This window comes from Typopeltis vanoorti, chromosome 5 (assembly GCF_054136105.1).
Source record: "Typopeltis vanoorti isolate ZY-2024b chromosome 5, IOZ_Tvanoo_1.0, whole genome shotgun sequence".
Classification (NCBI taxonomy): Eukaryota; Metazoa; Arthropoda; class Arachnida; order Uropygi; family Thelyphonidae; genus Typopeltis; species Typopeltis vanoorti.
Genome location: NC_143553.1, coordinates 170,177,542 through 170,196,988, shown reverse-complemented (window position 1 = coordinate 170,196,988; position 19,447 = coordinate 170,177,542). Strand labels below are relative to the sequence as shown.

At 38.8% G+C, this 19,447-nt stretch overlaps 1 protein-coding gene across 1 annotated transcript in view; it reads left to right on the top strand.

Annotated features, from left to right (window-relative positions):
- Positions 1–19,447, top strand: part of LOC150107053 (RNA-binding protein 24-like) — a 113,015-nt gene that overhangs the window by 21,365 nt on the left and 72,203 nt on the right. Inside the window, exon 2 of the mRNA XM_090392918.1 lies at positions 711–837. Within this exon, the coding sequence (XP_090249044.1) occupies positions 711–837 (127 nt within the window). The remainder of the gene's footprint in view (positions 1–710; positions 838–19,447) is intronic.

Here is a 19,447-nt window from a genome sequence, read left to right as displayed (position 1 = left end):
CTCGCACATATAATTTAATATAGTTTTTATCCTGCCGCAGGCCGCACAAAATCACGATACGGGCCGCATGCTGCCGGTTGGCCTGCTGTTAGTCACCTATGTTGTAATGAAGTGATGCTTTCTGTGTTGAATACGTGCCGCGTGTATTGACAGACTACTCTTCATCTTGAAACTTCTCAACGAAAGGTAAAATGTCTGAAAGTTTTCTCTTCGTTCTTTTCCTTTCTTGCCATGCTAATGTGCTGCTGTTTCTGTTTCACAACCTTTTGTAATGCAGGAACCAACAAAACTTCTGATATCTAATGCAGCTTAAGTTGGTTTCCAGCGAAAATTGGATAATTACTTCATTTAGTTTTTCTAAAGCAATTTATTTATTTATTTCTTTTGATGGCGTTTAAATCTCTAGGCAAGATGCGATTTTCGTTAGAATGATTTTAACTCCATCCTTTTCAGCTTAGCTCCCATGGTCTCTTCAGAGACGAACCGCATATGGCTTCTGTTGAGAAGACAGTTTCTTAGGACCAGCTTTCCGCAAATCCAATGTAGCAATTTCCCCCTCGCTTGAATTTTTCATGTTACTGAAATACTATTCAGTTCACATCGTTATGAATAGAAAGTGAGGTAGAGAGTGATTGGCTTTGCTAGTTAGTATGATCGCTTTCTGTAATAAAAATGTGACTATTTGTGAGGTGTTTGTAATTTCATTGCAGGTCACCATGGCAGACAGAGATGCAGCAGAGAGAGCCGTCAAGGATGCGAATCCCATAATCGATGGTAGGAAAGCAAACGTAAATTTAGCATATCTAGGGGCCAAACCGAGGATTAATGCTCAGAACGGTAAGATTATTTTAGCCCTGGGGATATGGTATTAACTCATTAACCAGTTTTTATGTTATTATTTATGCCTACTCTCTCTAAACTAGGAATTTAATTCGAAAGTTTTTCTGTGGCGCTTTGAGTCAAAAGTTTCCTTCCCAGAAAAAAGAAAAAAAGACACAAATGAAAAAAAAATCTAAATTTAATCTGGTGAAATGAATAGTATGTTTAAAGAAGCATTTAAATAGTTCCTGTTTTTAATCGTATTCTACTCCTCGCTCAATTAATGCTCTTCCACTATTAAACACTAAACTGGCTCAATTAAAATCTCACGATTAAAGCTTCGAAATTAATGTTGCCCGTTTCAATTCGAATAGCCATCCGAAGTGTGTAGCGATCCAACCGGATGTCATTCGACTTGGATCTAACTCAAATGAACTTTGAAGCGCTATTGCCAAAGTGGTTGGTCACTTGAGGTAAAAGTGAATTCATCGAAAAATTTCGACCCACGAGTCTTGTAATTTTAGAACTACATCTACTTAATCTTTATTAAGAAGGGGGGGAAATGAAAATGTTAAACAAAATTATACAAAAAGCAATTTAGAAACCGATTCCAAACGAAAGATTTTATTGTTATTATTAAGAGAATTGTGACTTTGTTGTCTTTGACTTTAACTCGATCGTTTACTTTGGGAATTGTATGTGACTTTTGGGACATATGAGAACAAGAACGACAACAAATCGAAATGTAACTCATCCCTGCAGACAGCTCCGCTTTGTGGCAAACTGTTTATGTCGATCGGCACAAAATTTTTGTGCGCTTATTGAGTAGCGGAACAGCGAGTGTCGAAACCACGGGCAGGTGGGGTATGAGCAGAGTGTTCCAAGCCACCGCTCACCATCGATGCTTCCGAAAATAGTCGCCGTTTCCCAGCTACGTTCATGGACACGGGCGTAGTTAAAATCGTTTCGAGACGTTGACACTAAAATACACATACAGTGTAAAATCAAGTCCATTGCTTTTGAAATCACTCGGATGTGTGCTGGCAGTTTTTTTTTTTTTTTTTTTTCCCATTTACGATTAAAATGCGTGGATTGATCAGTCGATTAAAAAAAGAAAAAAGTTCCTTAAGTCGACTGGATGTTTATGGGGTCACGTATTTAACAACGGACAACAACCATACCCTACTCCTCTGTTACTGCTGCCAAAGGGAATAAAATAAGGCTATAAATAAACCTTAAACAAGCCATTCTTTAAATTCAGTAGTGCAAGTTGAAAAGCGTGCAAGTTCAGCTCTGCATTTTAGAGGCTGCTATTAACCGCCCTCATCGGCTGCAGCGCAAATATCGCAATCATGTGCCGTGCTATGCACCAGAAAGCCCTTCTCGAAATCTCTCATAAAAACAGCCGAAATATCTTTATATGAAAGATTTACACTCTCTAGCCAACAAAGCAGTAACGTGATGAGATGGCTGGCTAAGAAGGAAAATAGCCAAGACACATATAGCATCTAGAGAGTGACGAGAAAGGATATGTAGGGGGAGAAGACAGTGAAAGAGGAATGATCGGCTGTAAGATAACATTGAGCAATTTAGTGCCGATTCCCTGAGTTCAATAGCCCACCGTTTGTTGAAATCATTTGATGATTTGCCAACATGTTTGGCTGACGTGTTGAGGAAACATACAGACCAGAACTTCGTCATTTAGTGGTGAACTTCCTGCCGAATCTATCTAAAAGTAGCGATGGTGAAACAATTATGAATAAGGCATTTCCACTTTCGTACGGGTTTATATGTAAAGTTGCAGTGTGGATAATACTTGGATCACACAAACGTGTCGCTGTTTTGGTATCTCAACTGATATGGTTTGAATGCGAGAAGTGAGGAACTAAAACTATGCCGAAGGTTGCGATAACCATACTTAGACATGAGTGATAGCCAGTCAGGGGATCCCCCACACATAAAACGGACACTTCGTTTCTGTGCCAGTGACAGATGTAATTCTCCATCTGACACACAATTGGACGAATGATGAGCATCGATGATCATTCAATCGCCGTATATAACAATAGCAAATCGGCTACGGTAGGTTTTAGCATAGCGTATGGGGTGAAATGATAGCCCAAGTAACTAAGTTGACGATGCTCTGAAATTGCATACATTCTGGGGTCAGTTTGTTCATCTATTTTGCGAGAGAGAGAGAGGACAGTGAAACTTCTACCAGGTTAGGGCTTTCGCCTCCAAAACAGACCCGCTGATTCACCTTCAACTGGAAGCCTCCTGGAATGTTCGGCGCATCCTAGACAGCACGAGTCTTTCCAGCATGAGGACGTCGTCGCTAGTAAACGAGCTGTCCTGCTAATGTTGAGTGTTTTCCCAGAGTGGAAAACACATCCCTTAATTTCCGAACTTTATTTTCCCTGGCAGATATGAACAGATGGCTTATGAGTCGGTGACTGTTTTCTTTGTGGATAGTAGTGCGACATACGTTCATGAAATGCTTCTCCATTAATGAAAAGTGAACAATTTCCGTAGTGACTTTTGAGAAGTCATCTCAGTAGTGTCGGAAGGATGCTTCCGGGAAAGGGACGACATCGCTCAGTAGTTATTGCATAACCATTTGGAACAGTACCAGAAACAGCCAATGTGTGTGCGTGCGTGTGTTTTCTGATTTCTGTGTTTTTATTTTATCTAGGCAGTTGGTGTGTCTGAAAACTGAAGCCAATCGCGGATTCACCGGCTTTCTCCTTCAGTAGTAATAGCATACAGCACGAGCTACTTCCATTAGCCCGCTTTGTATCGCGTTGTTGCGAGTTTTGGACGAGATGTTTTATTTCCACGCCTTCGTACTCATTTATTTTATGCACATTCCTAGCGTCATCAGAGCACCGAGAACTTTTGGAAAGTCGATCCTAAGAAATAAACTCTTATCTCATCACTAGGGGTTTCCTTCAAAGGGGATCTTTGTCTGAAACGCACGAAGCGGGTGTTTATGTACATGCATGCACTCATTTGCTCTTCGAGACTTGCTAGGACGAAAGTATCCGGTGGAATCCAATACTTTAAGGCTTCGTTAATATTTTCTGCTCCAAACTGCTGCTCACCGGCACGAAGACGTGGGTTCTTTAACATCTGTGGATGATTTTGAAGTAACTTTTCTAGAAATAAAATTCCATTCAGATGTTGGAATGCGCTCGTCATTACTTCAAAAGAGAGCAAAAATCAATGCCATGGACAAGACTTCCTCATCAGATATTCAAGATGTTTGTTTTCACGCTGCGTTTAATTTAAATTCACCGATTATTTCAGGAATTGAATCTAATTCGATTTCAAAACCGTTTTCTGTGGCGGAGTTATGATCGCCGAGGTTTTATTGGGATGTAATCCCGAAACACAAAACCCCTCCGCACTGAGCAGCACCGACAGTTGCATTCGTAACGCGAATTCTTTCTCCACGTTGCCCACCAAGAATATTCTCGTGATTTTCTTGGGATGAGACACTTCTACGCCCGAATAAGTCGAGTCAGAGTTTTACTTCACATGTTAGTTTTTAATGTAAAATTTATTTTCCTGTCCACGCATTAAAGATTCCAATCACGTGATTATCTGCAAGTCGTCGTCTCCTTTTTCCGACTAATCGTAATTATTGTCATCGGAAGATAATTTTTCTTTCCGTTCGGTTCATTCTGTTCACTGTTTTTGTTCCAGTATTCTTGTCAGTTAGCTGGTCCCGTACCGCAGTGAAAACGTTTATATGATGAAAGCATAATATAAACATAATTATGGGTTCACACCCGTAATATGTACGAGATGCCAGCGGAAAGAGCACGAAGCAATTCAGTTCTCCCCGTTTGTTTTATTCAGCGTACTTCATGAGACGCAAAGCGAGTTCACTCAAAAGGAAACATTTTTACAGGTTTGCATCGTTTAGTGCGTACACCGCAGACTCGGTGGTGGACGAGGAGATGGCGAGAGAGAATTAAACGGGATCGAAACTCCACCGCAGCCAGTGCGTTGTTTTAGGGGAACAAAACAACGCGATGGAAAGGAGTGATAAAAATGCTACCGATTGAATCAATTTTAAATGAAGCATTTTTAAGGCTGTTTTTACATACACAACAGCGGGGAAAAATTGCTAAAATAAATATGCATCTTTTTAACCGGAAAATAAATTTTTTATTTTTAAGCCACTTAAAAATTAAAGGCCCCTCCTGCAGGTAATAAGTAGAAACTGCGTCGCCTTCTGCTTTTGGAAATGGTCAAATTAATTACTGATTCCACTTTGCTTCCTCTACTTTTCTTTCTTTTGTCACCAAAGTGGAAGAATTTTTGCAACAGTCGCGCTGAATCATCCCATCAGATAATGTGCAAGTCACAGTTCACTTATCTCGTGAGGAAAGAAGGGGGGGGGGGGGCACAAGCAAAATGCAGCATTTTTATTTATTTATTTTTTCGGGTGACAAACGTAGGTGGTGACGCAGTTGCCACTAAATACACGTCGGTGCCAAGTTCGCGAGCAAAGCGAGTTCAAGACTGAGATAAATTATTCATCACCACTACAAAGATGCCTCACAAAGCACCCAACGGGAATTCGCTGTCAAAATAGCTCGAATTCTGCTAAAAGTTTACGGCTACCAAAAAGTAAATTTACAGAAATTTTTGAAAATCCTTCTCGGCTATTAAACGAAGCTACTCGAATTAGAACTTCTGAAGTGCATTCAGGAAACCCACTTTGCATTTCCTCTGTTTGATTCACTTTTCTCAATTAGGATCCCTCACCCTTCTTCGCAAAACGGCGACCCTGTTCTGGGCAGATTGTACTCGTCCAGAGTGGAACTACTGCGCTGCATATTTTGAGGCCTGAAATAGCTTTAAAAGTTTTCATGTTTAACTTTTGCGCTAGAAATTGCCGACAATTCGTACGTGGGAGTGAAAGAATGGAATTTTTCATTCTTTTATTTTTATTTATGATGTAATTCATTCCGATTTTTGTATATTCAACAAGAACCATTCGATCGGCGCTCCGAGAAGTAGCATTTTTTTTTTGGGGGGGGGGGAGGAGTTCCTCCATTAAAGTATGTAACCTCCCTCGTGGTGATTGTAGTCACGCTACTGGATAAAATCCACACACACACTGAATGATCACCATCGTCGTTGTAAATGTGATTCTGCAAAAAGGTGACGCTCTCACGGAGTCTGAAAAGGGCACAAATAGAGAGGGCAAATATGCGAAATCACTTCCTGCCGAAAAAAGTGCGAAGTTTCAGGGAATGTAGATGCTCGCGACGAGCGAACGATGCAACGGGCGATGACACGAATGTGGGGACAGTGTCCTAGATGACAATGCGACACTCATTCCCTTGCACGAGGAGTTGCAGAGCCGAACGCCTCAATGCACCTTTAGCGAAAGGGCTTTGCCAGAAGCTTTCAACTATTCAATGCAATCTATGGCAAACTTTATGGGGTGCACATGGTTGATATTGTTCCCGAAATTTCCCCAAACTGTATAATGTTAATTTTTTCACAAATTGTGTTCATGCGATGTGCGCATCGTAGGTTTTTACTTTTTGATTTTCTTGTATTGCGAATATGCTGGATGCTTCCATAATATATGATTCTCAACGTTGTTATTAATAAAGCAAATAATGAAATTTTTCCGATTTTATACGTAGATAAAGTGGTCTGATTTCATTTATGAAGGATCTATACATGATACACGAAGATAACCGACGCCTTCGTGTGCCGTTTATTTCAGTTGCTAAGTGATTTCTAACTTGAGTTCGATTCCCGTCAGTGACGTGAGGAACATCTTTATCTGGTCTCTTTCGACGAAATGTGAGTTAGCCGGTCTCATTTTTGGTGGATTTTTTTCACCCGGAAACTCGGGTTTTTCGTTCCCCAGAACAGGCAAACCGGCTCCGTGAACACACGTATTTACAGACATAGGACACAAACCGGGAGGCATAGGGCCAACTACGTTATCCTCGAGTTACGGTTGCGAAGTCCAAGAATACTTGGAAAGGTCGTGGGCGCTTAAGTGCCTGTTAAGACCACTGACAAGGAAGTGATTTCTAAATATATTTTTTTTAAACCCAAAATAAGCGTGGAATGTCCGAATTCGATTCGACTTTTCAGTCTAAGTCCTCTGGCAAGGTTCCAAGGGAATGGAAAGAGGATAAGATAGTGCCATTGCATAAAATTGGCTCCAAGACAGAGGTAGAACACTCATCATCATCACGAACCATAGGCTCACTGCCCATTGATGTCCGATGCCTGCTTCACTATCTTCTTCCACCTTTCTTTGTCCAGTGCACAGTGTCGCAGTTTTTGTACACCCTAGAGACCCATTAATATATCGGGAGTAGTTGTTAAAGTATGGAAAAAGTTGGTGAAAAGTAAAATACAACAGTGGCTGGATACGGATGCGATATTCTATAGTGGGCAGCATGGCTTTGTAAAGGGTAGGTCCTGTCTTATTCACATTTTATAATGAAGTGACCGCAGAATTGGACAAAGGAAATGGCTACACCGTGAGATTGCTGGCCTTTGCAAAGGCATTTGAGAGAATACTGCATGGAAAGCCATTTCAAAAAACTGGAGAGAATGGGAATGGATATGAGGCTAGTAGCATGGATAGGGGGATGGCTGATGGACAGACACTAGAAAATGGTATATGGCGTCTAGGAGAATGATGGCGACTAGTGGAGTACTTCAAGGTTCGCTACTAGGGCCACTACTCTTTAATTTGTATATCAATGACATAGGAAAAGATTTAAGAGGGGATATTCAGGTTGTTTGCTGATAATGTAAAAATGGGGAGAGCAAGAGTTCATGAAGGTGATGTAGATATCCTGCAGGATGATTTAAATAAATTGCCATTGTGGGCAAGGATAATGATTGTCAATTTAATGGTGCAAAAGTAAGGTTGAAAAGGTTGCATATGGTGTATCATATTGATGATATTGGATTGCAGGAAATTGATGAGGCTAGGGACTTGGGGATAATGGTGGACAAAGAGTTAAAGTTCAGAATGCAAAAGTTGATAAAATAACTCAGTGAATTAATTTGATGTTGAAAAACACGCTGACAAATAAAGATAAGGAAATTATTATCCCTCTTTATAAGGCTATGATTCAGCTGCATCTTGCAGCTGAATCACAGCCTTATAGCCTTTGAAACTTTTCTACCAGGAGATGGTCGAAAGGATTCAGAGACGAGTGGCGAAGATGCCGACAGATCTGCGGAATGCTCCCTGCAAGGATAGGTTGAAGGTTGTTTAGTTGATACGTGGAAAAGAGGAGACACGATAGAAACTTTTAAGATATTAAAGGGGTTTTATAAAATTGATGCAAGCGAAAATTTTAAATATATGACAAATAGTCAGATTACCATCCGTGGAAGATGAATAAGAGTGTGATTAGTAGAGATGTTCAGAGCAGATTTTTTTGCGTGGAGAGTGATTACCAGAATTGGTTGTGAGTTCCTTGATGGTGAATGGATTCAAGGAGAGGTATGATAAGATTTGTGTGTGTATGATGGTTGGTTTGAGTCTCCCGCGATGACTCTCCGGAATCTATGGAGATGCCGAAAAATATTATTGTTATGCAGTTGAATCCGAAATTGCAACTATTCCATATTTTAGAAAATAAAGATTCATAATTTAGAAAATAAAGATACGAAATCTCTCGAAGTTCTATCTAGCCAATGTGGAATTATTAATATCAGAAAATCATTTTGAGAAATTAAAAATTAAAAGAAGATTAAGTTAAAACCAAAATTAAGCAGACACACTGCATGTTGTAATGTGCATAATACAAAATTTCAAAATCCGTACAGCTAGAGCCCCGCTAAGCTGCATGCTGACGAACGGAAAAACAAATCTAATCATGGCTTGCAGTAAAGATTTCGCGAAACGCACCTAACAAGAATTTGTTCTATTGGTTTGACTACGCTATTGAAAAGAGTTTCGTCGTTTGATTAATCGATTTTCTCCACTGGAGGGCAGAGCAAAAAGATTAATGCACGTTGCAACCAGAGTTCCGAAACTAAAGTATGAGGGTTGCACTAATGACCTCCGCTGACGAAACAGTGAGAACATTCAAGAAGGCAACTGGAGTGGCTAGATGAGGCAGAAATAGAAACGGAAGACAAGGAAAAAAAAACAACAACTCGATTCTTAATCAATGTAAACACATTTAGATTGATGCATGAAAGAGAAGCTGGAGGAAAGGGGGAGTAGTAAAGTGACGTAGGTCTAATGAAAAGAGAGATCGTCAGAGAGAGAGAGAGAGAGAGAGGAACTTTTTTGATAAGCGGTTTCATAATTTTCACTGATAATGGTTTTTTCAACGAGATTATGCAGAGAGAATTGCTACTTCTTTCCTCCCTCGTGGTGCTCCTAAATGGAAATCCACTCAGAGGTTTTCAAGTGGCGATCTCGATCTGTATTATCCCGTCCCCGTGTTCTCTTTGTTGTTGTCGCCAGGCAGAGAAAGTGGAACGACAACATGAGATTGCTGGGTGGCCCAGTCATTGCCAGTGACGTGTAGATTCTTGGCACTAACTCACCTCACTCGACACGCAATCGAAGTGCCAGCAAAAGACTAACACAACACACAACCCGAAATCAGCCTTTCCACGATTTACCAGCAGAAATAGGAAGAAAAACAAACCCTTAATTAACATTTCTACAATTACAATCTGGAAAATATGTACGAAGTCTAACTGTAGCACCATTTCATAAAGTTACTGGATAAGCCTTTGTTTGCAGATGCAGATGAGTGCATCCAGTTCTTTAGCTACCTGACAAGCTGTTTAATATATAGGAAGGTTAGACTCAGAGCATTTATTCCCCTGTTCTCGAGAACAGTAGAAGCCAATCTCCCTACTTCCTGTAGGGCACAAAGCGGTCTCTCTGGGAAGCATCGCAATTCTAGACAGATAAAAAAAAATGATACCTTTTTTTCGGAGGAAAAAAGGTATAATTTTTCGTAGAAAAAAATATTGAGAGCAAGTAGAAGTAAAGAGGAAAAATATAAGATGCTTAACTTTGATAGTGTAAAAATGATCTTAAATGCTGAGAAAGTAAATTAAGAGCTTTATTTATTTATTTTTTTCTTATCGACTCAAACAGTGGACTTTTAAAAAATGAAATGCATTTCTCTATGAACCGTTCTTTTGCTTCGTTTTACTTCAACAGAGGGTAAAAATTTCAGCTAAGACAGATAATAGTTAGCTTGTCTTCAAAGAAGGGTTGTCTGGAAAATTCTAATTTGTATATATATGCGTGAATGATTTTCATTGATGAAATCTTCATATTTTTTCATATTTTTACCACTTAATTTTGTCGAGACGCCAGTTGCGATGTGTGCCAATTCGTCATTTTTTGGAGAGGGAACTGATTTCGCGTACGCTCCATACAAGTAGCGCAGTACTCTTGCGAGGTTCACTCCTCGATTACTTCGTAGAAAATGAGCAGTCAGTGCTATGCCAAGTAAGTACGCCGCTGCACAGCATTTAATTCCTGCGTACGGGAAAAGAACGAAGAGATGAGCCAATTACTGCTGAGCAGTGGCGAACTGTCCTGTAATGCTGGAAGTCCCGCACTCCAAAGGGTGTTGTCGATAAGGGAGGGGGGGGCTGAATCTCTCAAGAACTCGCGTGTTATGAATGAGAGCCAAAAAAATCAGTTACGTCACTGGTTGCTCTTAGAGTCGCACTCACTTTGCCAGCCTGGTTGGCCGAGTGGCTAGCGTACTCGCTCTCCAACCAACAGGTCGCGGTTCGAATCCCGCCTTGGGTGTGGATGTTTATGATTGTCTTTAGTACAGACGAATCTCATCGCTCGCTGTGAGACCACTGCCCCGCTTATTGGAGGTCTGAAGTGGCTCGAAAAAGTTCCATGTTCGCTCTCTTGAGCACGGATTCGGGACTATGGAAAAATAAATTAAAAATTACAAAAAAATGAAAAAAAAAATCCTTAGCCCACCCACGGTAAAAATGTACTATAGGTTTAGTAATAACCTTTTGTGAGTGGAGACCACATTTTAAAAAAAAAAATGGTATTGAGGAAGAACGAGTTAGAAGACAACACCTTGGGAAGAAGGGGGATTATGTAGGAAACATTTCTTATTTACTTTGAAGTTTTAAATTTATAATATCTATTTCGTATTTTAATTTATATTACGAATCAAACAAGTTAGGAAATGTGCGTACAAAGTTAGGCAGGTGCGTTCACGAAGTTAATTTATGCTACTTCACGACTGTTTCTTACTAAACAAAATGTACAATTTTAACTTATCACTGATGACAGGCACGTTTCCATAGGATTTTAAGTAGAACTGATTAAAAATTACAGAACGATCTCCCTTCTACCTCTTTTCGAAAATCTTAGAGGAATTGGTAAAAATTAGACTCGTGAAATTTTGGACAAAAACAACTTCTTTTCAAAGAATCAATTTGGGTTCATGCAAAAGTTTAGCACAGAACATGCTTTAATGAACTTCACAAACACAGTTTATACCTTCCTAAATGATCATAAACTAACATTAGCAGTATTTTTAGATATACACAAAGCTTTTGACTCTGTATCAGATGAAATTTTAATAAAAAAATTAGAAGTCATAGGAATACTGTCCTAAACTGTTCAAAAATTACTTAAATGCCAGATCACAAATTGTAAAAATGAACAACAGCTATAGCAGTTCCAAAACAGGCCTGGTGTACCACAAGGATCTGTCTTAGGACCAATTTTATTTAGTATTTATATCAATGACTTTTGCAGTCTTAAACTAAACAATAAAATAAACGCCTTTGTAAGCCTTTGTAAGATGATACCGTCCTAATTTTCTCTGCGGACACAGCAATAAATGCAAATTATAATGGATGCTGATCTTGTAAAAGTAACAAATTGGTTCCAGTCAAATAAACTCAGTCTGAATGTGTCAAAAACTAAATACGTAAATTTTAATTTGCGATATATAACAAGTAAAATGAACTTCAGTGCACAATTATTTTTTCATGATGGGAATTGCAGGACAAATTCAAATGACAACTGTGAGGAAACAGAAAAAAGTCAATGTAATAACTTACTTGGTATTAAAACTTGATAGTAATTTAAGTTGGAACCTGCACATCACCGATGTCGTGAATAAAGTAAGGATTATGTTAAACAGACTTTACTACCTAAACAAATTCTTAAATTTAAGTATGCTAAAAATATTATATTCTGCCTGGATTCAAAGCACACTACAATATGGTATATTGAGTTGGGGAAGAAGAATCTATCGCACTACTCTGAAACCTTTAGTCTCGACTCAGAATAAAGTAATTAAAATCTTAACTAGAAACAAATATAAGGATACTGCAATGTGTATAATAAATACACCATACTAAACATACTACCCCTTAGACGCTTGTTCATAAAAAACGACAACGAATACGTAAATATCAAACAAGGTGCTTTCCTTAGTAAACATAAGGGCCTAAAATATTTAGTTCCAAAAGCAAATAAAGAAGCAACACACAAACATTATATTTAATTAGTATTCAGCACATTACCTTTAACAATAAGAATGAAACTAATTCAAACAAATACAAAACTGGAATGAAAGAATATTATAAAATATTTATTTTCTCACAGAAACGAGGAAGCTCTGTTCAAAATAATCGTATAAACGATTGTATAAATTTATGCAACGTATAATGGTGTTTTCGTATATTAACGGTATTATAATAATATGTATATTATACGAGTGTATATATTGATAATGCATTGCATAACTTTTGTAACTTTATGCATATCGTAAAGTGGACGAGCTGTTGCTCTTAGGTTACACACAGGATTGTTCAAACGTTTGTACTTCAATACGAAGCTTAGAATAAAAAGGGCAGAGGAGTAGCACAAGATTACGTTCACTGGAACGAGTGAAGTCGCTGACTCCCAGTGGTAACTGCGCCACTCGAGTCAGTCTCTTATTACCCAGGCATTGCAAAATATATTTCGGCGTTCATTTAAGCCTTGGGCCCTTCCACAATACTAAGGGTGGTGTATAATCTTTCTTGAGTGTGATTCACATAAAACAATGAAGAGCGGTACTATTATACCGATTTGGACAAAAATTTCGCCTCCCTACTCAGTCGGTATCGACGATGCTGTTTGGGTGAAAAACCCGAGTTCAAATTCTATCGACGATGCTGTTTGGGTGAAAAACCCGAGTTCAAATTCTGTCGACGACGCGAAGATCCTTTATCAGAGCTTTTCAGGTGTTAGTGAGTTCGTCATTCCCATATGGAAGTGGAGGATTTCATCCGCCAAGACAGACACGCCGGCTAGACAATACGCGCAACCAGGGCCGCCGAGAGGGGGTGACATCTGAGACTTTTGTCACGGGCCCGGCATCGAAAAGGGCCCGACGTGTCACATAACTGTGTTTATAGTGCATGGTTTTAATTCTCGTAATAATACAACAATGAGAAAGGCATATCGAGAATGATACCGTGTTTTGTTTTAGACAGACGCTACGCTCTTTAGCCGTCTGTCTAAATAAAATCTTTAGCCGAAATAAAATATTGCCATCTAGTACCATATCGATTGATATTGCAACAGCAAATGTTGAGTCTCTTCTGAAAGAACTTGAACATTTTAGAAATAAGTGGCAAAATGTTCCCTCTGAAGCTACACTTGTTGCAACTGAATTGGGTATGACCCCAAATGTCGAAAAATGGTCGAAAGCGAAGAGAATAAAGCTAGAAGATGAAGAAAGTGCAGATGGGGATGATACACAAGAACATTTTAAAAGAACTGTATATTTTGTTATACTGGATACAATTATTTCCCAACTTCACACGCGTTTCGCATCTTTAAAAACCATTCAGAATTTATTTTCACCAATATTAAATTTTCAAACAATGAATCATCAAGAAATTTCTGACTCGTGCAATAATTTAATAAACAAATATTCGAAAGACTTTTCTCTGAAAGACGAAATCTATCACATAAAAAAGATTTATAACGCCACGCTTAAAGATGTTATACCAGGACTAGATTTATTAAATACCATTTATAAATTTCGACTTCCAGTGTTTTTCCCGAAATATGTACTTCAATCAGAATTTTTTGCACGATACCAGTTGCCGAAGGTGAAAGAGCGTTTAGTAAACTTTCAGCAATAAAGAGCTTCTGTAGATCATCAATGCTCCAGGAAAGATTAAACGGCTTAGCTTTGCTATCAATAGAACATAACCCGGCAATGAAAATTGATTATAACGAGGTGGTTAAAGATTTCGCTAACCATAAAGTGAGGAAGTGGATGAGGCAATAAAAATTTAAAAATTCTCTTTTCATTTAGTGTTCGTATTTTGTATGGGTATGCAATGTACCGAAATTTGAATTTATTGTACACTATTTTAAATGAATGTTTAATGTTTTATGACTTTTTTTTCCTTAAACAAAAGTGATGCATTTTTTTAAGCGGGGAACGGACCATAGACCTGTCACGGGCCCGAAAATTTCTCTCGGTGGCCCTGCGCGCAACTGAAGACATAACAGACTGTGTATTACTGTTCTGTCATTAATTTAAAAAGTCACGTTATCTGGTGTCGAAGACGCCAGTTGAACTTAACAGATTACAAGAAATTTAAAGTTCTCGACATTTTTTTTCTAAACTTTAATAACTTTTTATCAAAATCGATTCATTTATTCATTCTGGAGCTGTTTTATAAGAGGGGACAAAAATGACGTACTTAATACCTGCTGTTTGCTAGTGAAAAGGTTTTATAAAAAGAGATATTTTTTGCAGTTATCATTATTTAATAGAAAATTCTGATTTCTTGGGGGGGGGGGGGGGGAAGGCAATCGGTAGAACTCTTCCAGATTTTTTCCCCTGTGTTAATCAAGTATCATTACAGTTACAATAGTCCTCCTCTGGATTTGCCTTTAGTTTCAGGATGGTCACATGTTCAACTTCACATCATTCATATAACAAAACCGACAATGTAAATATTCGATTAGCCCAAGAAGTTCTGTCCATCGGCATTTCAGTTTGACAGTTTGAGAAATTTCTTTCGATGTTATCATTTCAGGAGTCCTATTTTGTCGTTCTTGTTCTCCCACTCATGCATATGTCTTACTAATGTACAGAAATAATAATAATAATAATAAATTGACAATCATTTACCTTTTGCTCATATCGTCAGCTTATTTAAGTCATCCATCTATATTATCTTCATTGACTATAGCTCTTCACAATTTCACATAATCAGCAAACAACTGGATATTTCCTATCATTCATGCACTAATTAAACAACAGATGACCAGCTACTGAGCCTTAAGGTACACCACCTGCCTTCTCCTGGATCCAACTTCTCCATTAACCAATCTTTGATATCTGTCCGTCAGTCATCCTCTAATCGAAATCACCAGCTTCAGATTCATTCCAGTTTGTTACAGTTTATGCAACAGTTCCAAGTGGAATCCTGTCAAATGCCTTTGTAAAGTCCAACAGTATCGCCGAGTAAGCAATTCCTTTATCCAACTCTACTGTTAATTTATTATAGAAAGTAAATAAATTACTACCGCAAGACCTACCCGTCACAAAACCATCTTACTCCTTAATAAAGTATCCTATTTCTGTTCACCCTGTCTCGAATTCTGACTTTTACCAACTTCGCCAAAACTTTGACCGCCCCTCCTGATATTCTGACTGGCCTATAATTAGCATTATTTTCTGTCTTGTCGCCTGTTTTATGCAGTTGAATTATTTTCCTCTCTTTCCACTCTATGGACACCTGAACTATGGATACCTGAAAGCTTAAATTAAACAGCCTGGTTAGAGGTGGTGCTAATTCTTAACACATGGGCCAATATGCCATCTAACCCTATGGCAGTGTTTGCATTAAGGTTCTGTAATATACTAAGCACCTCTCTCTCTATTCTCCCATCCGGAAATGCAATATCACAACCAAGTTGGTACACCTTTGCAAAATGATCACTTTGTAACTCAACTATTTGATTTGCTTCTGTTGCTTCTCTACCATCAAAACGCTTTAAACTCAGCCTTTCATAGTCATTTCTCCTTTTACTTGCCACATAGCGTAATAACTCTTTGGGATTTCTTCTGGACTCATCATCTAGCATCCTCTCATAATTAGCTTTGGTCTTCCTTACCACAGAGATCGCTCTCCTTGCTTGTGCCTTGTCCTGCTCATGGGTGTTCTGATCACCTCTTTTTTTATACACCCTCCACAATCATTTCTTTATCTGCAACTGCTGTTTATTAATGCTATCCATACATCTTACTCCTACTGTCCGCGCGGTTAGCCTAGTGGCTTTGCGCTTCACAACCATACTCCTGGGGAAGGAGTGTCCTGTGTTCGATTCCCGTCGCCGACGTGAGGAGCTTAAAGATCTTCCTCCTCAGCCATAGCCAAGTTAGCCGGTGTTGGGCGTGGACAGCAGGAATTTCCCCCCAGTTTATCTGGGGTTTTTCATCCCGCAAGCAGGCAAACCGGCCCCATGAACACCCACAGATCTACAGCGATAAATACTTAACCCCCATGAGGGATGCTCAACTCGCTCCAATAGGGACGGGGGAGAATAGGGAGGAAAACCCATATGAATAAATAAATAAATAACTCCTACTTGGTTTATCCTCCTGACTCTGGGTACACAGCCCGATACTGCTTTACTTAAACGTTCGTTGATAACCTCCCATGCACCACCGCCATTTCTCACTGCCACATTATCATGTCATGACACTACTGAAAGCTGACTCCTCAACTTTCAGCATGTCTGCAATCTCCAAGTCAAGACCGCATGATCACTTTCCTCAAGTATAGATCGTGTGGCTAAATTGGTTACTGATAAGTTCTCCAATGCTATGGTCAGATCCAGGACTCTCGAACCTCTTGTCCCTTCTATTACATGCTGTATCAGGTAACTATCTCTTAGAAGCTGCATAAACTCCATTGCTTTCTTTCCTTCCCCTTCTCCCAATCTATGTCCCCATAGTTAAAATCTCCCATAATAATTACTCATAATAATTACTCATAATAATTACCTGCACTCGTCATGCAAGTTTGCCATTCTCCCTCGGACCCCCTGGATTATAGCAGCAACAATGATATAGTTCATCCTGTTGATCTGTCACACCAAAATAGCCTCAAATGATTTCCCTCTGCATATCTGTATTCTTGATGTACTCCTACCCTTTTGGTTTAAATTCTTCTGCTATCATTAGCAAATCCCCTCTCTCCTCCCTGAAAATACTGTATCCCTTACATTCAATCCCTACGACTCTATCATCTCTAGTCAAACAAGTCCCCTAATTCCTGTAATTTTTGGCCAAGTTGTAATAAATAATGCCAAACATTTCTCGTACTTATTCCGAATACTTCTGGATTAGTGTACATAAACTGCAATACTTCCTTCCTCCCACAACTACACTGCCTGTGAATTAGCTCACTCTGTGCACAATTCACTTTCTGACATGTAATCCCACACGCACAGAAATAATTTATTGACATCTACTATTAACAGCTGACTCTATCAACTGCTCCTTTGTAAATCCCATTTTTCTCTTTTTGACCATTTATTCTCCTTTATCAATAAATGTTCTAAATGCCAAGCGGCCAGTTCGTTTAAATGCAAACCATCACTCTTAAAAAATTGCTTCCTTTTATCAAACTCATCCCAGACATTCATTGAATATTTTTTTCATTTCTTTGCAAAAGTTTTACTCAATCTTGATGTCATTCCATTTTCTATCATCGCTCTTTTGTTTAATTCATCACTGTCAATTCTAGGTAGCACACTCTTCTCTCGCTCTTTGCATTCACTGCTATCATCAAGTGTTTCATATCCTATCTCACAGAAACCATTTTGCTATCTAGATCATTCGTTCCCGCCACTACAATAATCTCTTTCATTCTGTCCCTTTGCAACTTCATAGCCTCAGTTATATCCTAATCTTTGATCCTGGATAACATGCTTTAATTACTCTACCATCATACAACCCCCAATTATAGAATCACCATACGGCACAACATCTTTTCCTCCTCATTTTAATCCTTTTTATTCACTACTGCTGATTTTTGTCCTTGTTCTTCTCTCACATTCTTTGGTACATCCTTCTGTAATTTCTGTATGTGTTTCCGCACTTTTTATTCCACGCACATGCTCAATAATCTATCATTCTCATTCATTATCATTCTCAACCCCCCCCCCCCCCACACACACACTTTCTATTCCATAAAAGACATCGGACCAGATTGGAATGCTGCTAGATAAAATATACAAATTGGTCAGAATTTCCAAATTATAAAATATATTCCATTCACATAAAAATGTCAGTTTCTTTGTTCTAGGAGATCATGTATAGCACAATTTACTTCACCTTCCTCTTATCAGTGCATTTGACTTAACTTTTTCTTTATGTATATCTAATGCATACGCGAAAAGGCCTCAAGACTTATAGAACATTCTTGCCGTGTGTGGGGGCAAGAGGAGTAGAAGAAAGGAGGAGTTTGTTCCCGTTTTACTTGAACAGGTGAAGGTTGTAATCTTTGTTGAAGGAAGGGTGGGGGGGTTCCAAAGGACAGCAGTATATGGGATGAAAGGGGAGGCAGTGAAGTTGGTTCGATGAGTTTCAAGATGGACCTGTAAAAGGGTGTTGGTTAGCAGTGACTCTTGTTTTAATGATTTTGGAGGAGAGTGGAGGAATAGTAGTGGCCAATTCAGCAGAGCACTGTCCATGAAAGTATCTGTAGAAGAGGCACAATGAAGAAACCGAACGTCTATTGGAGAGGGATTATTAATTAGTAGGATTGCCCTCTTCTGGATAGAATCGAGCAATCTTAGAGAGCATTTTTTTTTTTTTTTTGGCATACCACCGCAAATATGGTAGCAATATGGGCGAAAAGTGATATCATGTAAAGATCATTGCACATGTAAAATCCTATTTTTTCCCTCCCGTATTTGAACCCACTTATGTTATGATGTGCATAAAACACGTTCAGGACTAACCACCCTAACTTAACGTTAAGCTAACTTGAATTAAAAACACCCACCTTCGACTTTTCCCAAAAAATTTCAATCTCAACTTTCTCATCGAAGAAATACTTTTTTCCCCTCAGAATACCGTGGATACGCTAAGGATTTTTTCCTTATTTTATATATTCAGTGTGTGTGTATATATAATAAATGAAAGATGCAGTGCATTTTTCACATACACTATATTTTTGTTTTATTTAGTCTAGAAACTCTACTCTCGAATCCGAACATGGACCTTTTCAAAATTTCTAACGAGAATCACAAACATCCATGCCCACGGCGGGATTTGAACCCGCAACTTGTTTGTTGGAGGGCGGATACGCTAACCACTCGACCAACCAGACCGGTAGAAAATGGTCGTCTTTCAAGATATTCTAGTTTTCTTCCACTGTTTATTTTTCATTTCATTTGCTGTTTTTAAAGACTCACCGCTAGAATTTCCTTTCCCTGCTGTGTAGCATTGTTCGCTGCCTTTATTACTCTACAAATTCTGATCATTTTTAGCATGATGAGATCACACACCACTGATTTGCTGTAGGTTTCTCTCTCTCTCTCTCTGTCTGTCTCTTAGGTTTCTTTAAT